General features: G+C 30.2%; 1 protein-coding gene across 7 annotated transcripts in view; it reads right to left on the bottom strand.

Annotated features, from left to right (window-relative positions):
- The window catches only part of LOC143067323 (serine/threonine-protein phosphatase 2A regulatory subunit B'' subunit beta-like), a 67,860-nt gene that overhangs the window by 29,629 nt on the left and 23,879 nt on the right, over positions 1–14,352 (bottom strand). For all 7 annotated transcript variants that reach the window (XM_076240485.1, XM_076240483.1, XM_076240486.1 and 4 more), the window contains one exon: positions 2,643–2,984. In XM_076240485.1, coding sequence (XP_076096600.1) covers positions 2,643–2,984 — 342 coding nt within the window. The remainder of the gene's footprint in view (positions 1–2,642; positions 2,985–14,352) is intronic.

Below are 14,352 nucleotides of genomic sequence, written 5' to 3' on the forward strand. Positions count from 1 at the left end.
TATATTATTATTCTAACATAATGCATTGCATTGATTTTTAATGTGTTTTTTTTTTTTTTTTTGGTGAACTATGTTGATAATAATCCTTATGGCACCACATATAATTTAGTGAAGTTAAGATTGGTTGAAGGCTGTAACTTGGTGATCCCCACTCCCACACACACAAACACACATATTAATCTTTTTTGGGTCTGTAGATTTATTGTGGGGTTCATGACGCCCATCTACTATTAGTGGTGATATCATCAATTCCTGCTTTTACTGTTAATTTTTATTCAATTTTTTTCAAATTTTGGCATGAAAAGTCCTGTGACTGTGCGATAAATTCATTATATGGTTAACCCCCGCTACAGATCCATAGAGGTTTAGTAAAATAAATTGGGGTTTGACCTCATGGATTTTACTAACCCTCCCTTTCTGACAGTGTGTTGGTCAAGTACAAAGAAGTTCTAACTGCATACCAAATACCATTGACTCATCATGTGTGGTTTCCTTTAAACTGACCTAACCACAAACTTTAACCTGTAAACAATTCAAAAGTTTCAAAAGTCTAAGACCATAATCAAAGAGGCCGAGCCAAATAATCTCCATGGAAATGAGACACTTGCATGGTTATTCAACTGCCTACCAATATCTTTGACCAACCACTAGTAGTTTCTCTAAAGCTGACTTACTTGAAACTAAGAAAAAGTTTCAAGTCAATAGACCATTACTGAAGAAGCAGGGCCAAATAATATTGATGGAAATTAGATATACCAATACCTATACAACTATTTACCAAATAGCTATGACCTAACATTAGTAGTTCCCCTAAAACTGACTTTAAAATTGTTACCACCATCAATAACACCACAAGAAAACATCATGGCTAAGTCGAAGTTTTTTATTTTACAAACTCTAGAGAATTGTAAGCTAACATGAAACTTAAAATATCTCATTTTCACCAAAACAGCTAAAGCCATAAAGTAAAGTTTAAAAGTTGTTGAGTACTTTAGACAAGTGTAAATTATCCGCAATTTTATGACAATGAAGAACCATGTTTCAAAATTCAAAATCAAAGTATAAAATTACCCTTTCCTCATAGTTAACAGAATAAACATTAATCAAGGTTTTACGTGTACATTTTATAAAATCCTTTTAAACTTTTAATGTACTATATATGCATGTTATGCAGGGGTTTTGATTTGTGTATCACAGCCTAAATAAAAGTGAATATGATAAAGTTACAGTTTATGTTCTGTTAAATCTATTAGATTACTGAGGTTCTTGATATAATTTACAAATGGTCCACTTCCAACACAGAGATATTTCAATGCTATGGTATATTACAACTATTAAGGTATAGCTATTTTTGCTGATTAAAATCATTTAAAATATGTAATCAGGGTGTCATATCTGTCCATGAGTTTATAGGCAGGTCATATTTCAAATTAAAAATATCTTAAAACATAGATAGATTCTGAGATTATTATGTCAAACCAAATCATTCTTTTGAGCAGGTTATAAATTCCTAATTACCACTCTGTTTAAATATCATGCTTCTTTAATAATGTCATTTAATTTGTAAAAATTCAAAATAGAAAACTGCAATATTGCTTACAATGTCATTTTTTATAAGGAACATGATATAATTCGGAGTTTAGTTTGACGTCCATTATCACTGTACTAGTAAACATATTTTTTAAGGGGCCAGCTGAAGGACGCCTACGGGTAGTTTCTCGTTACATTGAAGACCAATTGGTGGCCTTCGGCTGTTGTCTGATCTATGGTCGGATTGTTGTCGCTCTGACACATTCCCCATTTCCTTCCTCAATTTTATGAATGTGGATTCAGAATTTTATTTGTAAAGCAATTCAATGCTTTCTTTCTGCACAATCTTTTAAAAGCAAATAATTAACATAAAAAACTGCCATTTCTTTAGTTCACCACAAAAAAGTTATTTTATCTTATTTTTTAAAAGTTACAAGAAGAGAACACAGCAAAAACATATATCTGACACTTTCCTTTACTTTCTGAAGAATTGTTCATAATTAATACCAGAAAAGTACTTTCAAATTTTCCAAGTAGGACCAATAAAATTTTACTAAGGAACTCACATAAACTTGTGGAACCAGAAATGACCAAGAATATACAGAACTAAACAAATGTGTGTAAATCTAACAGAAATAATCTGCCACATTATTGTTTTATTAGAGTCAGTGAAATTGTAGAATTCTGAGGTTACACTCATGAAGGTCCTGTTATTAACACTTACTTAATTATGTCTATTTCATGTGTAATTGACAACTCACTACTTTCCGATTACGCTATATCTACCTACTTATATAATTGATGATATATATACATCGAGATCACGCCCAAAACAGAACTGTTAACTCAATCTGATCAAACTATTTCAACACTGTACTCAAGGACCACTTAATTATAGCCAGTCAATTTATAAACAGCATGTTCTTGGGATATATATATATATATCAAAATTACATATTTCTTTAACAAAATGTGCAATAATTTCAAGAAATGTTTTGAAACTTGACAAATTCTTACTACCACTCTGTCATCACTTTGCTTAGTATGAGAATAAGCTGTATAATGATATATATTCCCTCTTTCTATCTACAAGAATTAGCAAAGATACAAACCTTAGTAATTGGTCCAAAATTATGCAGTAAGGCTTTACCACCTTCCAATTTAGAGAATTCTTTTGACACTTTGTCCAATATTTTTTCTGTCTCTTCTTTGTTAATTGGTTTTCCATATGGATAATAAAATTTAGGAATATTGACATTTTGTAAAGTTTTGCCAGCATCATGTCGTTTTGTGTCTTTAGATGTATCTGTGACTGTCACTGTTGTTATTGTAGATGTTGCTGTAGTCAAAGAGGGAGATAACTCCTTATTTTCCTTGTCTCTCTCCTTTATTAATTCATTGTCTTTCTTTATGATATCTTTCACATCTTTTCCAGTTTGAACAGTAAGATTAGTCTGAAAATGAAAAATGAAGATACTTCAAAGTAAATAAAAATATATATAAGATTATCAATACTATGCACATTTTAGACAGAAAATCAGTGCATTTTGCTGATTTTTGAAAGAATAATATATAAGAAATGTTTTCATCAACACATGTTTTAAAATGTAAATGCATCATCATTACATGGTTTTGATTTTGTCGTAACAGATGAATTATAAATTTAAGTAGGGATGTCAGCTCAGTGAAGAGAAGATGTTACTAAGTTGTAAAACTTGTGTCTGATTCATTTGTCATTCTGAACAATAAAATATAAATTATAGCTCAGTGAAGAATAACTTATTGAATACTCCTTGGCTTTACTAAGCAATAATCAAGTACTCAATGCTTAGAAAATATCTACAAAATTAACAATTAACAATTATAGCATGTTATGTTTTCAGGATATTTGTTTTATTGAAGTTATTAAAGAGACAGGCATTATAAGCACCTTCCAAATAATATGTATAGACTTACAATAGTTTTTAGTTACAATGTAGGCCTGTAAAATTAGGGGCAGTCTTATTCTATGATCTCTGTATAGAAGATAGTTGCAGGTATGCCTGACACAATGTATTTGTATAGATAACTTGCCATTCCATTATAACCTTAAATCTGTATAAATGGTTACTTTAAACAGAATAGACAGCATTAGTGCTATGTATGTCATTAGAACAATTTGCATTATTTTGCTGTCAATTTCAATATAAGACTACACAAGTAATAGCTTTTCAAAACCAGGTGCTCTGCAGGGCGCAGCTTTATACGACCGCAGAGGTCGAACCCTGAACAGTTGGGGCAAGTATGGACAAAACATTCAAGCGTGATACAGCTCTGAATTTGGATTGTGATCAAATTTTTGACATTACATGGGTTTTTTTTACACAAAACAAATGTCAAGATTTTACAAATCAATTAAAGATTTCTTCTTCAAACTTTTTAAATCTAAAATTAAATAGTTGACACAGCATAGGTTTCTGACACAGAATGAATGTGGTCTAATGAACTTTAAAGTTTTTTTTTGCCTTTGAGCAATTCACTATGCTGTTGAATATTAATCCTCTCAAAAAAATGTTTGAAGAAATTTTCTTTTTATTTATGAAATCTGAAATGAGAAAAATTTAACCCCCCCCCTTTTTTTTCACATCCCTGTTTTCCTTTTTCCAAAACTGATATCAATTCAAATTTCTAATGGAGTTTGCAACAATAACTACTCTTTTAAATACATCATAAAATATTAAAATGTAAAATAAAGTGCTTGTTATCACTGAATGGTAAAGATTGGTTGGTAGTAAAAGTGAATATACATTGTTTATTGTATAAAACAATAAAAATGAACCCTGAACGGTTGGGGCAAGTATGGACACAACATTCAAGCTGGATTCAGCTCTAAATTTGGATTGTGATTATATAGTTGACACAGAATGAATGTGTTCTAATGAACTTAAAATTTTTGTTTTCTCTTAGAGCAATTCACTATGCTGTTGAATATTAATCCTCTCAAAAAAATGTTTGAAGAAATTTTCTTTTTTATTTATGAAATTTCAAATGAGAAAAATTGAACCCAATTTTTTTAATCACATCCCCCTTTCCCTTATTCCAAAACTAATCTCAATTAAAATTTCTAATGTAGTTTGCAACAATAACTGTTCATTTAAATACATCATAAAATATTAAGATGTAAAAAAACTGCTTGTTATCACTGAATGGTAAAGATTATTTTAATTTATCAGTTGGTAGTAAAAAGTGAATATACATTGTATATTGTATATAACAAAGATTTAAGTTGATTCTGGACAAAGAAAGATAACTCCAATTAAAAAAAATCTTGCTATTGCACAATATTTTGCAATTAGATATTTCTTGCTTACTATTCTGGACAAAGAAAGATAACTCTAATTAAAAAAAAATTTGCTATTTCACAATATTGTGCAATTAGATATTTCTTGCCATTGCGCAATACTGTGCAATTGAAGACTTGCTATTGCACAATACTTATTATAATAATTTTAGATCCTGATTTGGACCAACTTGAAAACTGGGCCCATAATAAAAAATCTAAGTACATTTTTGGATTCAGCATATCAAAGAACCCCAAGATTTCAATTTTTGTTAAAATCAGACTAAATTTAATTTTGGACCCTTTGGACTTTAGTGTAGACCAACCAAAAATGATGAATCTACATACACAGTTAGATTTGGTATATCAAAGAACCCCATTTATTCAATTTTTGATGAAATCAAACAAAGTTTAATTTTGGACCCCGATTTGGACCAACTTGAAAACTGGGCCAATAATCAAGAATCTAAGTACATTTTTAGATTCAGCATATCAAAGAACCTAACTGATTCATTTTTTGTCAAAATCAAACTAAGTTTAATTTTGGACCCTTTGGACCTTAATGTAGACCAATTTGAAAACGGGATTAAAAGTTAAGAATCTACATACACAGTCATGACAGTTAGATTCGGCATATCAAAGAACCCCAATTATTCAATTTTGATAAAATCAAACAAAGTTTAATTTTGGACCCTTTGGGCCCCTTATTCTGTTGGGACCAAAACTCCCAAAATCAATACCAACCTTCCTTTTATGGTCATAAACCTTGTGTTTAAATATCATAGATTTCTATTTACTTATACTAACGTTATGGTGCGAAAACCAAGAATAATGCTTATTTGGGCCCTTTTTTGGCCCCTAATTCCTAAACTGTTGAAACCAAAACTCCCAAAATCAATCCCAACAGTTCTTTTGTGGTCATAAACCTTGTGTCAAAATTTCATAGATTTCTATTAACTTAAACTAAAGTTATAGTGCGAAAACCAAGAAAACGCTTAATTGGGTCCCTTTTTGGCCCCTAATTTCTAAACTGTTGGGACCTAAACTCCCAAAATCAATACCAACCTTCCTTTTGTAGTCATTAACATTGTGTTTAAATTTCATTGATTTCTATTTACTTAAACTAAAGTTATTGTGCGAAAACCAAGAATAATGCTTATTTGGGCCCTTTTTTGGCCCCTAATTCCTAAACTGTTGAAACCAAAACTCCCAAAATCAATCCCAACCGTTCTTTTGTGGTCATAAACCTTGTGTCAAAATTTCATAGATTTCTATTAACTTAAACTAAAGTTATAGTGCGAAAACCAAGAAAATGCTTATTTGGGCCCTTTTTGGCCCCTAATTCCTAAAATGTTGGGACCAAAACTCCCAAAATCAATACCAACCTTCCTTTTGTGGTCATAAACCTTGTGTTAAAATTTCATAGATTTCCATTCACTTTTACTAAAGTTAGAGTGCGAAAACTAAAAGTATTCGGACGACGACGACGACGCCGACGCCAACGTGATAGCAATATACGACGAAAAATTTTTCAAATTTTGCGGTCGTTTAAAAAGCTAGCCGTCTCGTAGCTGATGAAAGTGGAAAGAGTTCTTGCTTTGTAGATTAATTCATTCAGAATAGCCTTGCATATCTGAATCAACAAATTTTTCGAACACACTTTATGAAGCAGTATATCGTTTGATGTTTTGTATCAAATAAGGTCCTTATCGTACCAATCCTTCAAATCATGGTTGTAAATGCTTTCCATATTTGTCAAACAATTTATTCTCTCATCATGAAATATCATAACCATGTTCAAGATTTCTTATGTTTTTCGTGTATAAAATGTATGTAACAGTGAGCGACTGGATTGAATGTGAAGCAATCATGTATGTGTTTACACAGAAACTTCAGGAGGTTTCGGCTGTTTATAGATAAAAGTTACCCGGCTGTGTACCAATATCCATGATTGGTGACTAGGCAAAATCTTATTCCTTAAATATAGAGTACAAATCAGATACTCTACAGGATTGGAAGACATTTACTAGGTTTGGATTGTCCCAACCAATCAAAGAACTTTAATTATTAACGTCTCAGTAATATCTTCCAATTAGAAAGTAGGAAGCATTCAGCCCGCAGACTGTCCAACGTTTAATTCTTAATAACGTCTTCCTGGAGACGTTAATCATATATAGATGCATACTACATTTATTCTGTACATTTTGTAAGTTGAGGGCAATTAAATTCACAACAGAAGACTGGTGATACTTTGGAATGACAATTTGTACAATAAGACTATATTTTGGTCTTCAATTTTAACTCTAAAAAAAAACCCTATTCAAATGTTACTTTTTAACTTGTCACTACTCTCTATAAAAGTTTCTAGATACAGAATTTTATTGAAGTTAGTGTCCGTAATGACCAAGTATATTCCACCGAGAACAGATACCAGTCAGTTGGCTCTGTCTTATATCATGTAATTACTTCAACTTATTCTTATTCTTAAGTGTGAAGCGTATATATAATAAATCCCAAGTTATTTACATGGTATAAGGCAGAAGCCATTACAGCTAAAATATTGGAAGGGATCCAAATGGTTCCTCAAAGCGATTCTGGCAATAGTTTGGAAAAATCATAAACAAACTAAGGAAACCATTATTTATCTAAAATATAAACTCCAGGTGTCAAATTGAAATATATGTTTGAAATGATGGCTATCATCTTCAAAATAATAAATGTTAAAAAAATATTGTATAAGACAAACTGGATTCAGTGATTAGATTACTGTTCATTTTCAAATAAACATGTTTTTCAGCAAGTCTATAAATGTCAAAAAACTATTACAAAACATAATGATCATTAAAAAGCTACAAAATTGTTAATATCAGGGATAAGGCAGAGATCATTATTCTGACGGTATCCAGATATTAATGATTATGGTTTTCCTACCTTGGATGCTGGCCAACATAAAACAATACCAAATTTTAAATGACATTAAAAATGTAGGTCTATAGCCCCAATGGTTCTACAGTTTCAGTGGTTGCAAGCTTGTCTTGTGTATGCCAGATTATAGCATTTATACTTGGCCAAATAATACCAAACTATCAAAATTACCAGATGTATGAATCACAACAGAAATACAGTGCTTGGACAATTTTAAGAAATTATGCTATTATGTCCTTAATTTAAATTTCAATACATTCTTGACAGCTGTGACCATCATTACTATCAACTCCATATCAGAGAATAAACAGTTCAAAAGTTTGATTAAATATTTATCATTGTCTTTAAACTTTCAGTAACTGTTACATGACAGGTGTCACATGTGGGACAGGATCTGCTTACCCTTCCAGAGCAGCTGAGATACGACACAACCACTTGTTGGTGGGGTTCATGTTACTAATTCTTTAGTTTTCTATGTTTTGTTTTGAGTACTATTGTTTGTTAGTTTGTCGGTATGTCTTTTTCTTTTTAGCCATGGCACCGTCAGTTTATTTCGTTTAATGAGTTTGAATGTCCCTCTGATGTCTTGAGCCCCTCTTTTACACCACTTTCATTGTCTAGGGGAGGATTGAATTATTAAAAACATTTCTAACCTCTTCACATACTTTAGTGCCTGTAAAAAGTCAAGAGCCTTAATATTCAGTGTATATCATTGATTGTTTGTCTATCATTGTTTTAAAATTTTTGTTGGTTGTCTATCATATATATCTATTTCTAGATTAATGTTTTAGCATATACTATGCTGTTGTTTTCTTGTTTGAATTGTTCATATTTTGTCATATCAATGCCTTTTATAACTGCTTATACATTAAAGGTTTTTCTCATTGCTAAAAGCTATGCAGTGACAGTTTATTTGATTCCTGTTGGATAGTTGTCTTGTTGGCAATCATACCAAATTTCCTTATTTTTATATTATCTGTGATTAATCAACCCTGATTTACATTCTTTCATTAATTAGTTAATTTATATACTAGAGAATTTAAGAGTAAGAATAGCCAAGATAAACATCAAACAAGAGGTTTTGTGGGAGTAACAGAATTTTACAAGACTGGCTTCTTGTAAAATTTGATTCAATTTGTCAGAGTAATCCCACTTTTTCTTGAGTTGGAAGGTTGTTTTTAGTCATATATCATTTTAAAAAAAACCCATCTGTAAACAAATGGATCTCTTAATTCAGTTTCACATTGAAGACTTAAGAAAAATATTAGCTTTCATCACAATAAACCAAAACAAATATGGCTTTACTCTGTTCTTGGCTAGAAAATTAGTCATAAGTATCGAGTTAAGCTCTGGGTCATTAATGATATTTTCAACAACTTTGAAACTTACCTAAATTAATGAAAATTGATGGTGCACAATTATATTATAATAATCATATAGGGATATTCCAAAAAAATGCTAATGTTTTGTTAAAGGGATATAACTCTTACATTTGTACATTGATCTAAGTACTAGCACCTTTCTTAACAGCTTAACAAACATTTATTGGTTGTTTATAAAGTCTTTACAGAAGCCTGTAATTCAGTGATTATTGATTGTTGCTGTGTTACATATTTGTTTTTCTTTTATTTTTTACATGAATTAGGCAGTTTTTTCACTTGTTTTCTTGTTTGAAATTTGTTATTTGGGGATCTTTTTTAGCTGACTATGCAGTATGGGCTTTGCTCATTGTTGAAGGCTGTATGGTGATCTATACTTGATAATTTCTGTATCATGTTGGTGTGTTGTGGAGAGTTGTCTCATTGGTGATCAAAAGCCGGATGATCTTCTTTTTTATAGTCAATCAAGTGAGTCTTCCTCTGAAAATTCTCTGTTGAGTATAAATCAGAAAAAAAAACTATTATTGGTCATAATCTGTCCAAATGTCAATAATCACAAATACTATCTAAAAAGTGTAAATTCCACAGAAAACTGAATATCACATTTATTTTTGTTATATTCATTGATCCAAATAAAAGGACAATATTTTATGTTTTAAAATTTCTTAAACTTGAGTCATTAGATCATTTTTCAAAATGATTTTTAGACTGTTACAAAATAATGAAAATATTTACATAAACACAATATAAAGGAAATGCAACAATCGGAGATAAACCACACATACAAAGTATAACCTTTGTCCTACAATAGTATTAAATCTACTTAAACCACAAAAATTTAAATGCCTCAAAAAAGTGTCAATATGTAAAATAAATGCAAAATGTTTGAAAAATGTGATTAAGAAAAATAAATACATTAAAACTGTCATTTTCTAAAGAAATTGACATGATATTGTTATATAATAGTTTGTTTGAAGTGTACCACACACCTTGATCAAACAGTAGTCGCTCATTAACTGAGGATCTAAAGGTGCATCTGGAGTTTACAAACTTCAATGGCCAGTCTTCCTTGATCAAACAGTAGTCCCTCATTAACTGAGAATCTAAAGGTGCATCTGGAGTTTACAAACTTCAATGGCCAGTCTTCCTTGATCAAACAGTAGTCCCTCATTAACTGAGGATCTAAAGGTGCATCATTACAACTTATATGGCCAGTCTTATTATCTCTCACCAGAAGATAATGGAATGTTTTCCTAAACTTACAGGATTTGCTTTGTAATAATAAATGACTGAGAACAGTCAGCATTAGCACACAATTGTGGTGTGGAAATTAGAGCAGTGTTAACTTCATCGAATAGAAAATATCACTTGAGTTTTAGTTTTCTGGATTAACCTACTTTAGGAACAAGCAAACCATCATGCTGCATTCATTTCTTTCAAAAAGGGGGAGTATATCTGAATATCTGAGTCTAAGAACAAAAGATTTCTGCCACAGATAGCAAGTTAAACCTTGATTACCTAGAAGACAAACTTTAGAATTTCTATTCATTTGTCAATAAAAAAGTAAACTGTCTATTACTTCTATAAATAATAAACTTAATTCTTCAATAAAATACAATGCATTCCTAATTTTATGGTAAAGTCTGTCAAAGCTATAATCATTTACAGTACTTATCTTATTTGACATTGATAGACTATAAATTTTCTCTAAGTATGACAAACAATTCATCATTCAAACTTTAAAGAAAAATTATTTCTCTAGCATATATTCGATGATCATAATTTAAAAATGACACTATCAACTATCAAAATCAATCACAATTTGGTGGCAGAAAAACTATAACATATTAGTCCAGTCTGAATATAGCATCAATTTTTTTCTGGTGGTTGGTAAAAAAATGGGAATTGACTTAACAGTCAGGGGCATTACTTAAACAAGTAAATTTTTTTTTAGTTACTTATAAAGGTAATTTTTGTTTTAAAAAATTATAAAATAACTCAATACAGTTATTTTAAATTTCAATAGAAGCATGGACTAAATGTAGTTTCATGAATTTTTAAAGCATTTTATATTATAAAATGAAGAATTTATTAGATTTAAGAGGAGTATAAAGATTAAGGGTTACTTTAAAAATAATGACAAAAATATTACTTGAATAAGGTATTTTATACATCTTTGAAAGAATTAGTAATAACACTTATTCAAGGAACATATGTAATTGTTTTTGGTTACAAATTATAAATAACTTCAAGTCTTAATTAATTCACAAGTTTCTATCTATTTATATCTGTCTACCTTCAAGATTGTTGAGGAAAATGATATTTTAAAAGTCCCAAGAGAGCCATCTTTGTCCCAAATATGATATGAAAGATAAGTGGGTCAGAAAGGCAATTAGGGTTTCAGAAAGATTATATTTCATATTTCAGGGGAAAAATAACCAGATGACTGCCAAAATTTGTTAAAGCTAGTAAATTCTGTATAGTTGGACACCTATAAAAATAATATTTAGAAAAGTAACTTATATAAGTTATATTTAAAATAGCCTCGTTTTCAACATTACTTGTATAGGTAATTTTAAATGTTACTTGTTTAAGTAATGCCCCTGACTGCTTAAGATATCAATAAACTTCTCACAGAATGATCATAAGAGCTCGCCTAAGGTTGTCTGAGAGTGGGTATATTTCCATTTTTCTTGCGCCTAAGGTTGTCTAAGTATATTTCCATTTTAAAGAGAAAAATCTGAAATATTTTCTTTATAATCCCTAGACCCGGGCCCTAGACTATTGCATAATATCTTAAACTGCCTCATCCTTAACTTACATAAATTTGAATTGATCTAGAAAAATAGGAAGGGACTCAATTCATTAAAGTCTGTCAAAAATTTTTGATAATATTTTCTTTGTCAGTGTGGACACTTTTACTGATTATGTTTCTTAGAGTTGGTCCATTAAAGTTCATGTTACTCAAATAACATATTAATCCTGCCATCAAACTTTGTACCAGTAGGTACCAGGTTGGACACAGAAATTTGTAATTTATATCAGTTCATTGAATAAAAAACTGACTTGTATCAGTAAATAAAGCACAATGTTTAATGTTGGTCACACTGGTGGGGGGTTAGCGTGTTTGTAGTATAAAACAATTAATCAATTCAAAAAACTTTTAATAGCAATTAAAAAATGAAATGTTTTTCCTAATGAAATTCAATCTATAACAATATAATTCAAAACTTGAGATGATTAAGTAACACATACTAAACTATTAGGCATAATATTTAGGACTAAATAAACATTAGACCTTTGTTTAAGATACACATACCTAATTCAGATCATAAATTTTACCAAATTTCGGTCAAAAATGTAAAAAAGGTGCCCCAAGAAAAAATGCATATTTACTGTCATAATTATTCACTTAAGGAGATAAATGTTGATATATCTTTAAGTTTATGTATATGTACCTAGGGTAGATAAATTAGGTCAATTTTACAACTGCTTTAGGGAGAAACACAATCTGTGAAAATTCTATGCCAAATAATTGTTAAAACAAACCAATCAGGGCTTATATCTCTAAAATGCTAAATGACAGCAGTTATGACTTTTGAAAGTAAACTACAAACAACACAAACTTAATGTGCTAGCCTTACTTCAATAGTTATCAAACATTATCCTATGGAAATTGCAGACATTAGTGACCATGGTGATGCTAGCCTAAAATCATCAGGTGGAGATCCAGAATTTTGAAAAAAGGGCCCCTAGTTAGAGTTAGCCAAGAAATTACAGACTATAATAGAGAAAGAACTATATACTCTATTAAACTTGTCAGGTACCACATGTGAAGCAGGATCTGCTTTAATTTCAGAATATCAACACCAGATTTAAATGGGGTTTATGTTGCTCAGTCTTCTTTGTTGTGTTTTGTCTAATTTTGTTTGTCTTTTGATTGTTTATTTGAGTTGGGTTTTTTTGCCATTGCATTGTCAGTTTGTTTTCGACTTTTAATATTCCTTTGATATCTTTGGTCTCTCTTTTATAAGGGATCAAACAAATAAAGCAAACTGAATATTCATCACAATAATTAAATATCCCCATTTTTAATCATTCAATATAAGAATTAAGTATCCCCAAAATTTGGAATATTTCATAAGCTAAATTCAAAGAGAATTAACACATTTTAATATCCAATAAAAAAAGAGAGTTTACTCCACATTCTTTAAATTTATTAGAACTGCAATATTAACCTATTTTGTACAAGGGACATATCTCTGACATATCTAGTCAAACTTTTTGATTATCCCTTAGTTATATCAGGGTGACATTCCTCAGCTGTAAACTATCATTTTAATACAAAAATAATAAAATAGTCAATTTTTTTTCAAGATAGCATCAATTTTTGACCCCCAACAATTTTGATTATTTTTATGAGAAGGAAAAGGTATAAATGTTTTAGTGTGTCCTCTAAGGCCATGAAGATGACACCTGAACTATGGACCAACCTGTATATTCACAGGTAATAAAATTGTATACAGTCTACCTGGCTACTGTTGATGTAGATGGACATCAAATGGCCGAAAGAAGACTATACATGTGGCCTAACATGGGGGAAAACCATTCAACCCTTCCATAATGAAGACCACCCAATAATGGTACATGTATAACCTAGAGCTTTCAACACCTCCAAAAACAATAAAAGACACTCATGAATGCATTTTAATGAAATGGTTATCAATTGTTATCCTGTGGATAACTTGCCAAAATTAACTGTACATACAACTTTCACAGAAAATATATTTTATCCATAATAAATACAAACAATTTTTCAATACACCCTCACAAAAATCTTCTCAATCGATTGAACCCATAAATAGAACATAAGTACTAAAAGAGAATTCATACACACTGTTATTGAAACCTTATTTCTAAACTTTAACTTATATCAACTTATTCCTAAAATATTTCTAACTTTTTAAAACTTTATTTAATCTATCAAATTATTCCTGCAATATTTCTGACTGATGATGTAACCAAATAATAGCATAATGTTGTGTACTAGAGCCTAGAGGTAATTTACCTAACCATACAGATTAATTTACACCTCTACACAATTATTTTCGATTCCTTATATTTCAAAAAAAATTAACTGACCATTTATTTATGCATTTCTGTTTAATTATACAATGGTACACAATAATCTATTAACAA

Source organism: Mytilus galloprovincialis, chromosome 3, assembly GCF_965363235.1.
Source record: "Mytilus galloprovincialis chromosome 3, xbMytGall1.hap1.1, whole genome shotgun sequence".
Taxonomy (NCBI): domain Eukaryota; kingdom Metazoa; phylum Mollusca; class Bivalvia; order Mytilida; family Mytilidae; genus Mytilus; species Mytilus galloprovincialis.